The sequence below is a fragment of the Cryptosporidium bovis genome (genome assembly GCF_009768925.1).
Source record: "Cryptosporidium bovis isolate 45015 chromosome Unknown contig_21, whole genome shotgun sequence".
NCBI lineage: Eukaryota > Apicomplexa > Conoidasida > Eucoccidiorida > Cryptosporidiidae > Cryptosporidium > Cryptosporidium bovis.
In genome coordinates this window covers 242,981-258,772 of record NW_027125023.1, presented here as the reverse complement: position 1 = coordinate 258,772, position 15,792 = coordinate 242,981, and the positions used below count along the sequence as shown (strand labels likewise).

The 15,792-nt window shown below is 29.0% G+C and overlaps 7 protein-coding genes across 7 annotated transcripts; 3 read left to right on the top strand and 4 right to left on the bottom strand.

Moving 5' to 3' along the window:
• Positions 1 to 266: 266 nt before the first annotated feature.
• Positions 267 to 1,919, top strand: FG379_001259 (uncharacterized protein; the record flags this gene model as incomplete). The annotated part of the gene is made up of 1 exon (XM_067326862.1): positions 267 to 1,919. The coding sequence occupies one exon, from the start codon at positions 267 to 269 to the stop codon at positions 1,917 to 1,919; it is 1,653 nt and encodes a 550-aa protein (XP_067183768.1).
• A 58-nt stretch (positions 1,920 to 1,977) lies between these two features.
• On the bottom strand, positions 1,978 to 3,783 carry FG379_001258 (UIM domain and EF hand containing that also has a conserved domain between; the record flags this gene model as incomplete). The annotated part of the gene is made up of 1 exon (XM_067326861.1): positions 1,978 to 3,783. One exon carries the CDS (start codon positions 3,781 to 3,783, stop codon positions 1,978 to 1,980), a length of 1,806 nt encoding a protein of 601 aa, XP_067183767.1.
• A 678-nt stretch (positions 3,784 to 4,461) lies between these two features.
• On the bottom strand, positions 4,462 to 5,217 carry FG379_001257 (uncharacterized protein; the record flags this gene model as incomplete). Its single annotated transcript, XM_067326860.1, has 1 exon — positions 4,462 to 5,217. One exon carries the CDS (start codon positions 5,215 to 5,217, stop codon positions 4,462 to 4,464), a length of 756 nt encoding a protein of 251 aa, XP_067183766.1.
• A 393-nt stretch (positions 5,218 to 5,610) lies between these two features.
• Positions 5,611 to 5,862, top strand: FG379_001256 (uncharacterized protein; the record flags this gene model as incomplete). The annotated part of the gene is made up of 1 exon (XM_067326859.1): positions 5,611 to 5,862. One exon carries the CDS (start codon positions 5,611 to 5,613, stop codon positions 5,860 to 5,862), a length of 252 nt encoding a protein of 83 aa, XP_067183765.1.
• Positions 5,863 to 7,185: 1,323 nt separating this feature from the next.
• Positions 7,186 to 9,477, top strand: FG379_001255 (uncharacterized protein; the record flags this gene model as incomplete). The annotated part of the gene is made up of 1 exon (XM_067326858.1): positions 7,186 to 9,477. The coding sequence occupies one exon, from the start codon at positions 7,186 to 7,188 to the stop codon at positions 9,475 to 9,477; it is 2,292 nt and encodes a 763-aa protein (XP_067183764.1).
• A 25-nt stretch (positions 9,478 to 9,502) lies between these two features.
• On the bottom strand, positions 9,503 to 11,026 carry FG379_001254 (uncharacterized protein; the record flags this gene model as incomplete). The annotated part of the gene is made up of 1 exon (XM_067326857.1): positions 9,503 to 11,026. One exon carries the CDS (start codon positions 11,024 to 11,026, stop codon positions 9,503 to 9,505), a length of 1,524 nt encoding a protein of 507 aa, XP_067183763.1.
• A 458-nt stretch (positions 11,027 to 11,484) lies between these two features.
• On the bottom strand, positions 11,485 to 15,498 carry FG379_001253 (uncharacterized protein; the record flags this gene model as incomplete). Its single annotated transcript, XM_067326856.1, has 1 exon — positions 11,485 to 15,498. One exon carries the CDS (start codon positions 15,496 to 15,498, stop codon positions 11,485 to 11,487), a length of 4,014 nt encoding a protein of 1,337 aa, XP_067183762.1.
• Positions 15,499 to 15,792: the final 294 nt, after the last annotated feature.

Sequence of the window (15,792 nt, the reverse complement as noted above, 5' to 3'; positions counted from 1 at the left end):
CAACCTATATCTTATATTGGTATTCTAAACTATGTTTATTTGCTTGCTTTTAGTAACTTATAGTTTTAGGTCCCTCACATGCACTTTGCACTCAACATTAGGCGGTAACAACCACTTTATACATTTCTCCAAGGGAACAAAAACCACTAATATTAAATGCCAAGGCGCGCGCGGCACTTGTTGTGATTATATTAGTAGCGGTTAGATTTTTATGACAAAAAGCGAATCAGCAAATAGTAAGAGTGGGATTAAATGTGTGGAAAACAATGTTGAGGATTCCGGGTTTGAAGAGGCTGGAAAGATATGAAAGAAATCCTGATGGAAGCGAGAATGAAGAGGGTGAGATAGGTGTTTCTGAGGGGAAAACGTATGATTTTAAATTTAATAATACAAACGATGAACAGAGTATTGAGGATTACAATAGAAAGAGACAAAAGAATGTATTGAAATTTGAATGGAGCAATATTGAAGATACGGCAAGGTTTGAGTCAAATAGTTTGTATAAGAACAGATTGGATGTAGATAAATTTCTGAGAAGAAAACAAAGAAAAAGTAGTAATTTAGATGCTATTATAGCAAGTGATAATACGAGGAACAAATACAAAGACGAGTTTAGTATTGACAAGGAGAATCCTATGTTGGACAAAATTGAGTTAGAATATGATCAGATAACCGAAAGAGGTTGGAAAATATTTAGGGAAGACAATTCTATTAATGTAAAAGGACAGAATGTTGTTAATCCAATAAGAAATTGGAATGACTGTATATACATAGGTGTGAACGTGGACCTTGTTAAGAATATTAAATATGACAAGCCAACGCCAATACAAATGCAATGCATCCCAATAGGTATATCTGGAAGAGATATGATAGGCATAGCAGAAACAGGAAGTGGTAAAACCGTGGCGTTTTTAATACCATTATTGAATTACGTAAGCAAATTACCAAGGCTTGACTATAATACTTGTCAGGATGGACCATATGGGCTTATATTAGCGCCTGCTAGAGAATTGGCACTTCAAATAGAAGAAGAAGCACAAAAACTAACATGTAAGAACGTTAATTATCCACTTGGTATAAGAACATTGTCCATAGTAGGTGGAAGAAATATAGAACAACAGGCTTTTACTCTTAGAAAGGGAATCGAAATAATTATTGCTACTCCTGGGAGAATGAAGGACTGTTTGGAGAAGGCATTCACTGTTTTATCACAGTGTTTTTACATAGTATTGGATGAAGCAGACAGGATGATTGACTTGGGTTTTCAAGAGACACTTAATTATATTCTCGATCAAATACCACCAATTAAAGATAAAAGAGTTACGCATATGTTCAGTGCAACTATGCAAAAGGAACTTGAAATTATTGCAAAAAGGTACCTGAATTCACCTATAAGTGTGACTATTGGTGATGTAGGTGTGGGAAAAAAATCAATACAACAGATATTGAATTTCATCACCGAGAATAAAAAGAAGTCTACGCTTATAAACACACTAAATAATAAAGAATTGGCAGTACCTCCAATAATGATATTTTTAAATCAAAAAAAAATGGTTGATATTATATGTAGAGAAATAACATCGCATGGGTTTAAGGCTATTTCACTACATGGTGGTAAAATACAGGAGACCAGAGAAAATAACTTAAATCAATTTAAAAATGGTGTGTACGATATATTAGTATCCACTGATGTTGCTGGACGTGGAATCGATATATCTAATGTTAATCTCGTAATCAACTATGATCTCCCAAAAACAATTGAAGCATATACTCACAGAATAGGTAGAACGGGTAGAGCTGGAAAGAACGGAATTGCCATTTCTTTTGTTACTCCTGAAGATTCAGGTCTGTATACTGACCTAAAGAAATTTCTTATATCAACTAATAATATTGTGCCTAATGAACTAAAAAATGTATAGATTTGCAAATATTTATATAATATACTCATATTTTCAGATACCTTTTTGTATCTTATATTCATAATTTTATTGTATATAATTCCGTCTCGATTATTGTCTCACTGTTCCATCTTGTCCGTAAAATAGAAATAATATCGGCTTCTTCAGGCATTTTAGTAGAATTTGAATTATTATTCTCACTATTCTCGATACCGTTGTATTTCTTATAAATATTCTTAGCCATATTGAAGTTATCCAAATTAAATATAGTTGATTTAATTATCCTGATGCCATTTTCTGTCTGTCCATCAAATAAGTAAACTGTAGTCCAAAGTGCAAATTTGTGACTACTGTTATTATATATTCTTTTGCTATTTAAAATATAGTCTTTCAGGTCGTTCCACAATACTATACCGTTTTCGGATATTCTTTTAATTTCATATAAATAATCCTGCATATTAATATCGATTAAATAAGGTTGTATTTGATGTTCTAGTATAAATCCAGAATTATCAGGATCATATTTTTGAAATGACTTTTCCATTTTTTGCGTTAATTCTTGATACGGAGATAATATACACTCTGTAAAATTTAATGTAAAACAACATTTATAGTGATTCTTATTGCATATAATCCATATTGGAAATAATGGATATTTATAATTTAAACCAACAGTGCAATACCTTAATGCTTCATGTTCGGTTAAATAACCTATTATTGACTTCTTTTTTACACCCTTAAGTACAAATGAGTCATTTGATCCGTCTAGTGTTTTAATACCATCGAAAACATTAGATACGGAACTTCCTGTTAAACATAAGTTCACCAATTCTTGATTACACTGACCATACAAACCTATAAGTGGATTTAACGTGTCGTCCATATCATCTTTAATTTTATCTACTGTTCTTGATTCTATTATTGTTAATAATAATGAAAATAGCGATCCTTTGGTGTTAAATATACCTTCTTTCAATCTTTTACAATAGTAATTATATACATCCATAATATTATCATATTCAACGTAGTAAAGTTGAAATTCCAATAAATTTATATCTATATTATTAAATTGAATGATTTTATACTCGCTTTTTTGAGCTAATTGAAATAGTATTATACATATTGACTCTATTAGAGACTCCCAGCAACTCTTTTCCGATATGTTATTCAAATAATTTATTAGATTTAATTCATTATTAATCCTTTTTTGATTAAATATTAATTGCATGATTATCAAACCATTTAAGGATGATATTATACCACATGGACCACCTCCTTGTTGTATTAAACAATTATTCATACTTACAATGTTATTATCTATTAGTAACAATCCATCAAAATTGCTTTTGTCGTTACTATTATTGCTATTTAGGTTTTTATTAAATTGAAATTTTAACGTATGATTTACCCATCTATATATATCCTCTTTTTGAGATAAAATGTTATCGCCTTTGCCAAATATTGCCTCTAGCAATCTAGCTGAATTTTCGTATGGTAGCATTTTTAATTCCGAATCATTAATACAATCATATTTATTTTTAAAATGTAATTCATTTTCAAGAATATATTTTTGTTTGCTCTCAGAATTGTTTATGTTGTCATCCCATATTATATTTCTAATAAACCCAACATCTTCACTACTTTTATTACTACCATATAATATGATGTCCATAAATTCTTGTTTTCTTGAATTTAAGTAATTCAACAAATCATTTATTTTCGGTGAATTTACTAATTCCTTTTCTACTTTCTCACTTACATTGCAATCACTTACACTGACATCCATTCTATCATTGTACTCTTTCAAGGAGTCCGCCAATGCTTGTTGTAAATCTAAGTTTTCATCGTCTTCCAGGTCATTTCTCGACGAGTAATCACGGTTCATTCCTAATTTCGCCTATTTATAGCAAATATAAAACTCCAATTCTGCTACCTAATTAATAAAAAGGTATGTGTGTTAAATTTATATGGTGTGTTGTGTTATGTACTAAATATTTTCTTATTCCCGTAATAATTTAATTACTATACTGCCTAAATATTAATTATTATCCACAATTGCTTAATATCAATTAATATCAAATGTCCTTAAACTAATGACCAATCTATATTAAAACTTATTATCTTCTCACTTGTTTTTCAGTAATGTTATTATCTTAAAGTATATTTCACACAAAGAAGAAAGTGGTAATAGGGCTAAACACATCAATAATATTTTCTCCTTTCACAGTAATGTTGAACAGATATATTACATATACACACACCTATACATATATACTTAATATTTACTCTTTTTTCTGGCTACCTTCCAAATTCAGTATTTATAGGAAAAATAGAAAAAAAAGAAAGAAGCGCCAACATTCTTGAGAAAAAAATATATTCATGATTGATTACCTAAGCTAATATTTCAATATAAGTAATTAGTTATATTTTGGTAGAGATTTGTTCTTTTGATTCCTGAATATGCGAATATTTAAACATATAGTGCGAAATCAAATTAGGTTTAGATGTCTCAGCTATAATGCATGTATAGATTAATAATGTATAAAATCGTCTGCAATATACACTATCTGAGTGTACTTTTTTTTGGTTCAATCAATTTGCTTTTGTTGTTATTAACGTTTTTAGAAGAATCATCTATTTCTATATCGTTTTCTTCAACCTCCTCAGCAAGCATATCCCTCTTGTTTCTATATACTGCAAACCCATATATTCTAGGTACATAATATTGTGTAGGCTTGCTCTTGGAATTTGTAATGCCAAATTGCAATACAAATAACGGGGCGAAACTAGTGCCAAAGAAAGCTCCATCTAAAGATGACAATCTTATGGATTTGGGTGTATATACTTCATTGCACGAAGGACAAAATACTTTACAACTATTTACATTTGGTAAATCACTCAATCCTATTGGTAGCAATAGAGAGTTGTTGCATGAAACATTTGGGCATAAACCATATTTCTGTGTTTGATATTTTTCAGACATTAGATGCATTCCTTTGGATGTCATTATATATCTTGCATGAATCAAACCATAAAGCAATTGGGCAGATGACTCTATTGCTCCTACTTCATCTTCACTAAACCCATCATCTATTCTATCCAATATCATATCCAATGCGTCGTCATAATACATTACATGCTCACTTAGTCCTGTTAAATTAAAGTCGTCCATAATATACTCCTCATCTACCTCAATAAAAAATTCACTTTTTTTTAGTGAGCAAAACCATTCTATCCAACTAACTTCTTCTTCGTAATCGAGTTCATTACCTGAAAATGAATACTCCATACTATCTCCTAAATCAGAGGTATTATCCATACCTTAAACTTATAATCTATCAAAGCACCTTATATTTACTTAAAAATAAACTAAATATGTAATAGATTTGATATTTTATCAGAAAAAGATGTACCTTTCCACTTATTTCTTAAAACTTTTAATTAAAATATTATGCGAATTTAAGCCAACAAATATTCAATTAGATACCGGGTTTGGGCGCATTAAATTTGTCTTATTAGATGGCATCTAACCTTGGCATTTCTTTAAATTATGTTTGCCCTATTGGTTATTTTATTAGATTAAAATCTCAATTTTAATAATAAAACCCAATAAATTTTATTTGAAGCGAGGTTAAAATTTTGAAAAAGCTCATTTAGGTCATTTTTTTCTACACACTTATTTTGATTATAATATTAACACATTAGTTGCACTATGAGCATTAAAGAGGTGATTACAAACAGAATTAAGACTTCTCTCGATCCAACATTTCTTGAAGTAATTGATGTTAGTAATTGTAACTGTGGATACATGTTTAATGCTACAGTAGTATCAGAGTCGTTTTCAGGTAAAAAATTACTTGAGAGGCAAAGATTAGTTAATGAATCTATTGGGGATGTGTATGAAAAAATACACTCTTTAAGAATGAAATGTTACACTCCAGATGAGTATAACCAGAAGTCTTGATTTATAAAATACGTTAGTTTTAGTCAGTTATTTCTTTTTAAATGGTTTATGTAGTTAGAAATTTGTCATTTTTTACCTTAATTCATTGCAATACAGCGTTTGATCCCATTTCCCATTGAAACTACACGTTTGTAGCGAAACTTTTTCGTTCTCGTTATTAGGTTATTTGTTTGTTAAATGCAACTCCCACTTTTAGAAGGAGGAACTGGTAATTAACTGTTTAAGGCACCTTATTTGTCTTGCTCTTTATGGAAAGCTATTTGTGTATATTTTGCGACTAAATCTCGTTACATTAGAGACGAGTCACGTGTGAATAAAATAAAAAGTTACAAATTAGAAATGTTTGTCAGTAATAAGGCAAAAAATTAGTTATTGAGAATGATGACATCTTTTTAACAAGATCGGTATGAAATGCTTAAAATATAATGCATTTGGTCGAGTAGAACTTACATTTGACTTTAAGAGAATTGGGATATAGCTGTATTGTTAATTAATGGCGTCTGATTAGCATGAAAACACTCACATTTTGGTGAATACAGACGTAAAGAACAAAAATAAATTCTATTAGTCTGCAAATGGATTTCCATTCTCAGTAGAGCTCACAACCAACTGCTTTTTTTGCCAACCTATGGTAGCAACGAAAATTAGTGTGCCAGTTCAGGAGTGTGCAATTGTTTTAAATGTATAACCGTATCTAAATTCGTCAAAAAACATAAGATTAGTGCTTGTAAATCCTAAAATAATCAATTGTACAGTATATTGGATGGAGTGGGTAGGCAATACACGTATTCAAGTTAATGTATAATATGGATATGACCATTGTAGACAGGATAAAACATATCAAACGGTGGCAAATTCAATTATAATTGAGCAGTGCAAGTATACATCAATTCAATATTGTTAGTGTTTATATTGTAGAAATGGATAAATAAGTACAAAATTTCACACAAAAATTATCTTAAAGTATTTGGCGCCTCTTGTGGTGGCTTAATTTTAAAACAATAGATGTGATTTATAAGCAAGAAGGAAAAATAATCAGGAAGACAAACATGTTTTTGTAATATTTCTATTTTTGGAGAGTAGAGAAAGCTTATTATAATCATGATTGATATTTGTTAATAATATGTTTAAAGTGATTTTTCATTGTAAGAGTAAGCACTTCTGGAGAAAATATCAAACAGGTAAACAAAGATACACAACTTCCATTTGAAAAGATAGAGAATAGAAAAAAAGTGGAGTTTGAAAATCAAAATAAGGTACAGGCGTCGTAAACGTACGCTTTTTATCGTCGTCATTAGTGCTTTATAATACTTAAAATAGAAAATGTCTTGTGTGGGATACGGAATAAGGAATAAAATACAAACTTTAATATTAGTAGTAGTATTTTTAATATTGAAGAATGCAAATTCAGTAGATGGTAACATAAACGTTGAGAATTTGTCCTATATGGACAATCATATAGATCCTGGCGACGGAAATAACATCAATTACGATGAATCACCGTGTAATAATGAATTGTTGAGTGCATTTAAAAATTGTGTATCGTTGAATCCGGCTGTATTAAATAAAAAAAATGTGAATACAAGATATCACTCATCACTGTTGTATTTGGCAGATTACTTAGTAGAAGAAAATGGAGTAATATTAAAAGAAAAAGTGGTATTGAAAAGATCTGTTGGGTTAAATACACTAAAACTTAATAATACCGAAGAAGAAGGATTGAGCAACATAAGAATAGACGAGAGCATTGAGACAAATACTAATTATATTAATATAAAAGTGGATAAAGAGGAGGGTGAAACAATGAAGTATTTGCAGGAAGCGAATTATAAATACATGCCTAGATTGATAGATTCAAATTGGAACAATACTGGATGGATAGTAATGGGTTATTATGATGGCATATCTTTGCAGGAATTTTATCAAGGAATATACAAAGATATAGATGATATTAAAATACAAAACGATCATAAATTTCAAGACAGGATGATATTAAAAAAAGGTATAATATACAAAGAACTACAGGAGTACTTGGATAGTAAATATGAAAACAGTTTAAGCAACGCCAATAACCTTTATTTTAATTTATTGTTGTCACAATATAACTCAATATCCTATGTGTATATAGAATTGTTAAAAAAAGGAGTAATTCATTGTAATATGAGCCCGTCATCAATAATGATAAAGAGAGGTAAATTGGGTATACATCCAGACGAAATAACAATATTGGATTATTCGAATTCAATAAGATGGAACACAGAGACATCACAGGTATTTTTTTCAGATGTTAAACAGTCGTGTGTGCCGGATTTAAGACCGATATTAGCATTCTTGCTATCTGATTTTAATGCATATATTCCATTGTCGTCATTGGACGTGACTTTTTTCGGTAAGATATCACTGGCACCAATAAATATAGTTTCCACAATAGAAGACTCAACGTACTCGGGACAATGTATAGATTACAATAATTTGTTTAGAGACTACTACAACACGCACTTTAATTGTAGGGATTTACTCATCGATTATAAAATAGATAACTTCAACCTGATAAATTGCAATACACCACTTCCGTCAAATACAGCATTGCCATATAACTTTATGGTATTCCACTTTTGTCAAAAAACGTGTGGAATATGCAACAAAGAATGCGAAAGTTTAGTATCAATCATGAACAGTGATTTGTATGAGGAGACGCTCATGGAGGATGACTTAGCTGTTCGCAGTGCTGGCGAGAAAAAGAACCACAACAGCAGTGGTGGTGATGAAGATGATTATGATAGCGTCAGTGAGAAGGAATACAGGAGGAACGACAACGGCGAAAGATACATAAGTAACGGAAACAATAAAGCTATTGATATTTACGGCAATAAAAGTGGTAGTATTATAAGAGAAAAATTAATTAAAAAACTATTCAGGGCATGTAGAACTAACTATGAGTTATTATCAGGAGAAAACCTTGTAAATCATTGGTTAAATGATCTATGGGTTGAAGAAGCCAACAGCGATGCTTCAATAGAAAGACCCGAGACACTGTTATTAGGGTGTAAATTGTGTATCAAACACCAGAAGATACTGCAAAGTGTACTCATACATTATGATCTGCCGCATATATTACTTTATCCAAATATAGACCTGTTTTTAGGTGACGTAAATATATTGATAAATTCCCATCAAACAATTGAGAATTTGCTTAAAAACTATTTATTAAGTTTGAATGTGGATATTTTCAAAGGCATGTTATCAGGCAATATAATGCTAAATGTGGATGACGAAAACCTTGATAGGAATTATCACTTGTTATATAAATGGAAGAGCACTAAATATAGAAACAATGTGAATAGTTATTTATTGATTGGAGACGAATTTTACAATCACAACGCTAAACTCAGTGTAATGACTGAATATGAAAACATTCCAAGTGGATTACTGTATTACAAGATGGTTGAAAAAGAGTTTATGTATATAAATATAAAAATAGTAAAGCAAACATTTGTTAGTTATATGTTCAAGGGGTTTAGTTCAAAGTACAGAGAAAGAATAATAGAAATGTTAAGAACATACTCACTAAGATTGTTACCTAGTTCATTGAAAAACTTTTTGATATACTGTTAATTAAGATAATTAAATTATGTACTCGCTATCTTTTTATGGTGTTAAGAATATATTTAAGATCAGATAACAAACTTTCTTGGGTTTTAACAACATTGTAAAGCTTGCTCACAGTTTCAGGAAGTTGTTTGTATTCGTCATACGAACTACTGCTGTTGTGATCACAATTCTGATATATTCTTCTTTCACATACATGCAAATCACTAGTATTATCGCACTTAATTATATCTTCACGATTCTCAGTTTTGTAATTGCAACAATAGCATCTCGAATTGGCGTAAACATTCTGACTTTTGGGATTGTTGTTACTATTGTAGCTACTATGTATATAGTTTGCACTTTTGATCGGTTTACACTTTTGATTTTTGTCTTCAAAAGGAACAGAGGACAGCGATCGTTTCTGTGAAGGTGATGAGAAACTATTGCATTTTCTATTTGGGTCAAAGGTCGTTTTCTTAATGAATGACAACTGCTTTTGCACTTTAATTATATTCAAAATCCAAATAATTAAGTTACAACACATTTCATCATTCACGGAGGAGTACTCACTGAACGAGTATGAACTGTTTTTTGGAAAGGACGATTTTCCACTACTGTCACTGTAACTTATATCAAGAAATTCTTTGTTAAATTCAACATTGCTAAATATATGATCATTGTTTGGCACGTTAATGTTTACTTTATTAACAATGACTCCGTTATTATTGTAAAAATTTAACTCGGCTGATTTATTCTTATTCATTAAAAAATGGATTTGTTTTTGAATGCTTTTGCTCACATTACTGATATTACTTAATTTGAATAAAATAAAGTCAGCAATATTTCCTGATATTACACACTGTATTGGTTCACTTATTTTTTCTGGCCAAAGGTAGTAGTCAATTATGTTACCATTCTCATTATTTACGAGTTCTGCATTTGATAGATTGTAACCTGACAAAATGGCAATGCATTTCCACACTGTTTCATTTTTAAAAAATTCTTGAATATAATTATATTTATGGTAATTGTCCCTATTTTCAACATCACCATTAATATTGCCTATATTGCTAAATTCACACTGAACACTATCAAATATTTTATATAATTCAGGACTGAAATTAAAGTGATTAAATATTAAGTTATCATCGTTATTATCTTTGATATTTAACATAAGATAAAAAATGACTTTAATAATATCCACTAGTTTATTGTCGCTGTAATCTATTTTGTCGATATTATTCTTATTTGAATAAATATTCCATAGTTGCAAAAATTTCATTCTTATTACAGATGTATTATTATTATCATTATTGGTGATGGCAGTAGTATAATCATTAATACGATTCATGGTGTTATCTTCAGTATTATTAGTATCACTTGAATTGTAGTTTTTAGCACTTTTGTATTTGATTTTATCTCTGTTAATGTTCATTTTAATATAGTAGTCACTTATTATTTTACATGTCGAGTTTATGCCTCTCATTTTAACTAAATCAATGAGTTCCAAATACGAAAGTATGTTCATGATTAGTTTTGTATTATTTATTATCTTCCTTTTTTCAGTCCTCATTCCTTTTGCTCCCACTATAGATTAAATTTCAAATTTGCAAGTATTTTTCAGTTGCTTTATTCTGAAATAGGTAATTTACACTTGTTATTTTACTATATCTCAAAAACCATTTATTTGTTTGTCTACAAATGCGAGCAAACAAGTAAATCAACGTAGTTTAAACAAATTTCTGGATTTAATGCAAACAATTAAGTCCCAAAATACAATTAATATTGGTTGGTGCATTTGCAAATAGTAATTTTGTATTGACTTTATTTACACACACTAGGGCACAAGATAATAATTTTCTTAAGTGTCAAAATGCAATAAAAATTCTACTAGCATAAATACACACACACAAAGTAAAACGCAAAGCCAGTTAAAACAACTCATTTTTTAACATATTAGACATTAATTTAGTCATTGACTGCGCATTTAAGGACAATATGAAATCATCAGATAATAATAATGGGAGTAAATTAGCTTAGTACTCTGTAAATATTCATTAAATCATTAAATGAGAAACACAATATTTGGAATTTCACCAGTTCGCCAGAACCCAATTTATCATTTTTTTCTCTTGCACTTATAAATTCACCTGGAAAATTGCAGTTTAATAAATACACATATTGAGTCTCATAATTACAATCATCAAATAGTTTCCCATTTTTGTTACATTCGTCAAATTTGATGTAATTAAAATCATCAATTAAATGATGTATATTCCAAATCAATTTCTCACGTTTGCTATTCTCGTTTTCCTTAAATATAAATTGCTTATCAAAAAAGTAATCAATTATATTATCTCCATATTCATTGTCCTGTGAAAAGATACTATCTTTATTATAAATATAAAGCCAAGGTGTTTCCGTATACTGTATGTATTCAATAGAAATCACCTTGGTTGGAATTTTGTGGGTGTTTAAGCAGGTGTAATTTTTACTATCTTTGCTACTTAACGAATAATTTGATATGTAAATTGACTTTTCGTTCGAATTATAGTGAATATATGCATATGGACAAATGCCACTGTGGTTTTCTTTAAAATGTATTCTAGAAAGTATTTTAGTATTTTTAAGAGTCTCCTTTGTTTTCTTCCTGTACTTTTTTATATGTTGCTCCATCTCATATAGAGATATGTTGAACAAATTTGTATCCATATTACCATTATTCAACAAGTAATTGTTAAGCAAGACAAGTTCCGTAATATAACTTGTAAATGTCAAGAATTGTATTTGCTTTGTTTGGATGTAATTTAATATGCAATTTTCAAGCAAATTCAGCCCTACAGAGCTATTTTTGTTATTTAATAGTGATGATTGAATGAGCTGCATCTTTTTTTTTGCCTTGTATATCAAATATACAGCTAGAATTAACCAATATACTAGGTTTTGTGACACACTTAGCAAAAGTATTTTTACTGCATTATTTGCATTTACATTAAATATACCAAACGACAAAATCAATGCTATTGTTGTTATTACTGTCACTTGAATTACACCTATAAACTCCGACAAATATATTATTTTACTTAATCTTGACACGATCGTATTTTTCTCACTAACAATACCTTCTATATAAATATTCACAACATTATTAAATACGTTTACCATCACATCCTCATTACTATCGACGCTTTTTGTATTTTCTCCAGACACTTTATTCATACCCCTAATATTGTTAATATAGTTTACATAATCTTTGAAAAGCAATTGAGAAAATGATATTATTCTGCCGATAACTATATTGAATATAATACAGTTTACGAGGTATAATGATATATAATTTAATATTGGATTCGTCAATACCAATACCATATATGATGTTCTTTCGGTGTTGCTGTTTTTATAATTAACCACTTTCAACACTAAAAGTGGTAATATTACGTTAAATGATACAAAAGATAGCATTATTAACGTTGATATTAACAATAATTTAATGTTTTTGTTTTTTGTCATTGGCAATATCTTATCTCTGTAATATCTAATAGACTCGCTCCAATCGCATTTATAATTTTGTGTTATATTTGTATTGCAATCCAATTCATCTTGAGATGACAAAAATAATTCCTTAATTCCTGAAGCTGCGAATAAATTTCTGTATTTTTCGGTTAATATTAAACTATTCATTATTTTTGTACTTATCAGATTATCTTCAATATCTTCCTTTAGTTCAGGGGAATAATCGTCATCCTGTTTTAGCAAGCTACTAGTGTTAGTTAAACTGCTAGATCTACCATTATTGTCATCTTTTCCATCATTTTTATCTTCATTATATAAATTTTCATCGTTATTGTCCCTTTGAATGCTATCTATGCTAAATCCATAGTCGTACTTGTCTAAATCGAGCTCAATTTTAAAATCATCAATTTTTGTTTCTCTTGATTCAGTTAGAGTTTCCCCTAATTCAAGCACTGAAATTTGATATGAACCATTTTCTTTTTCAATGTTGCTAATGGAATTATCTTTTAATTCAAGTTCATATTCATTTAAATTATTGGAACTATTTGTATAATATTCATTTTTTATTACCAAAAAATTTTCAAAGTCATTAATCCGATTGTTTAAATTTTGCGATAATATTTCTTTATCTAAAGTTACATCATTATTTCTATTCCCCGATTCGCCTACACCAATTCCCAAGTTATTGTTATTTTCCGTAGTATTATTCTTTCTTTTTGTAAATATAAATGTCGGATAATCAACTTTTGTATCTAATAATTTATTTGAGCTAGTATTTGATGGCAATAAAGATAGTACTTTATTTGATTCATGTGTAACCGATTCATTATTATTTAATAAAAATGTAGATGACGCCCTAGTACTCAGTTCCTCCGTATAATTACTGTTTACTAATTCAGCATTGTCATATATTTTTGTTTTATATTTATAATCATCATCCTTAATATTCACGCTGCTTGTATCTTTTAGTAATCTTAATAAACCAAATGGATTTATTTTATTATTTGAATTTCCACCTAGTTCTTTTATCGGTGGTATTGTAGTTTTTATTTTCCTTTTATTGTTGACTTCGAGCAAATCCGATCTAAATGGCACTGGATTTAACAATTCATTGTTTATATGATTTCCTTCTTTTTCTTTAATTTCTTCTCCTGCTTCTATCCACAGCTTGTTAAACAATTCGCTAAATTCTTCTTCACTCTTAAATATATTGTATTTGTCGCTATTTTTTTTTCTATCAATATAAATTTTACTTGTGTATATTTTATTATTAATATTATTTCCTTCATCAATATTAATATTGGTCTTAAAACCATCAATTATATTGTTTTTGTTGTTACAATTATTATAATTATTGATGCCAAGATTAACGCCAGTATAACTATTGGTTTTACTACTTGTGCATGGTGCCTCAATTATCTCTTCGATTTGTATGCTTTTATTTTCATTCTCCCCCATAGGTATTACTTTGTAGCTTGAGGATGACACCGGAATATACATGTCCATGTTGTTAATACTTACTTTATTTTTATTCATTTCTCCATTATCTACTTTTTTACAATACATGTTAAATCGTGTTTTTTCTATCTTACTGTCACTAATATATTTATTATCATTTAGTATCCTAGTTGAATCATCATCATATTCAGAAATTATATCATCATTATTTTTAATATTTATACTGTAATCAAATGATATTTTTTCAATATTTTTATTACTACTATTACTCAATAGATTGTTTTCAAAATTATCACCTATTACTTTAAATTCGCTGTTTTCACTCTCTAACTTTCCACTACCCGTGCTTATTTCTTTAATGATATTAATTGCTAATTCTGTGTTTTCTTTATTTATTTCTTCAATCAAAGTTTTGTCCTTATCATTCTTATTTAAACAATAAAAATTATTTTCACATTCGCTTATTCGACTACTTTCCACCTTAACTCTTTCAGTTAACTTGTTACCATTGTCACTTACAACACTGCTGCAATTGGAGTAGCTAATTTTCTTATTATTAGTATCTACATATTTAAAATCAGTATACTCACTCTTATCAAGTATTTTGCCTTTATTATTTATCTCATCATGATTAGATACATTCACCCTTTTATCAATATTGTATATTGGAAGTCTAAATTTAGGTATTACTTTATTTTTGTTTGAGCCTAAAGTATCTAAAATTTCCAAATCCGAACTTGTTATTTTCTTGTCGTAACCTAAATTACGTACATTACTATCCGTTTTATCACTATTACTATTACCAACAAAATAATGATCGCTGTCTTTATTATAACAATTATTACCTCTGCTATTTTTCAAGACCAACGTGTTGCTATGTCTATTAATTACATCTTTTTTCATATTTATGTAAACATTATCGTCACACTCACTATTTTTATCACTATCAACACTCCTTTTCATATTTATCCCAGGAGGTGATCCGTTTGTTGCACCTAATATTATATTTAGTGGAATATTATTCGACTTAAGGTCCTCAACAATTTCATTCTTAAATCTTATTCCATCATCCATTTTTATTCTTCTTTTGTATATGGTCGATTTGTTTACTCCACATTAATTATAGTTGTTATTGTGATACAAAACCGAAAAATGCATTCATATAACTTTTTTTCGTTAAATAATAAAAATAAAAAACAATATAATTTAACACTTATATGAATAACTACCTTGTTTTTTAATTCATATTATTATTAGATATATTTATTTTTATTTTTAATATTTAATGTGCCACTAGAAATAACTAAAACATGGCGGGAGGCACTAGTTTTTATTTTAATTTATTATTGCATGCAAACGTGCATGCAA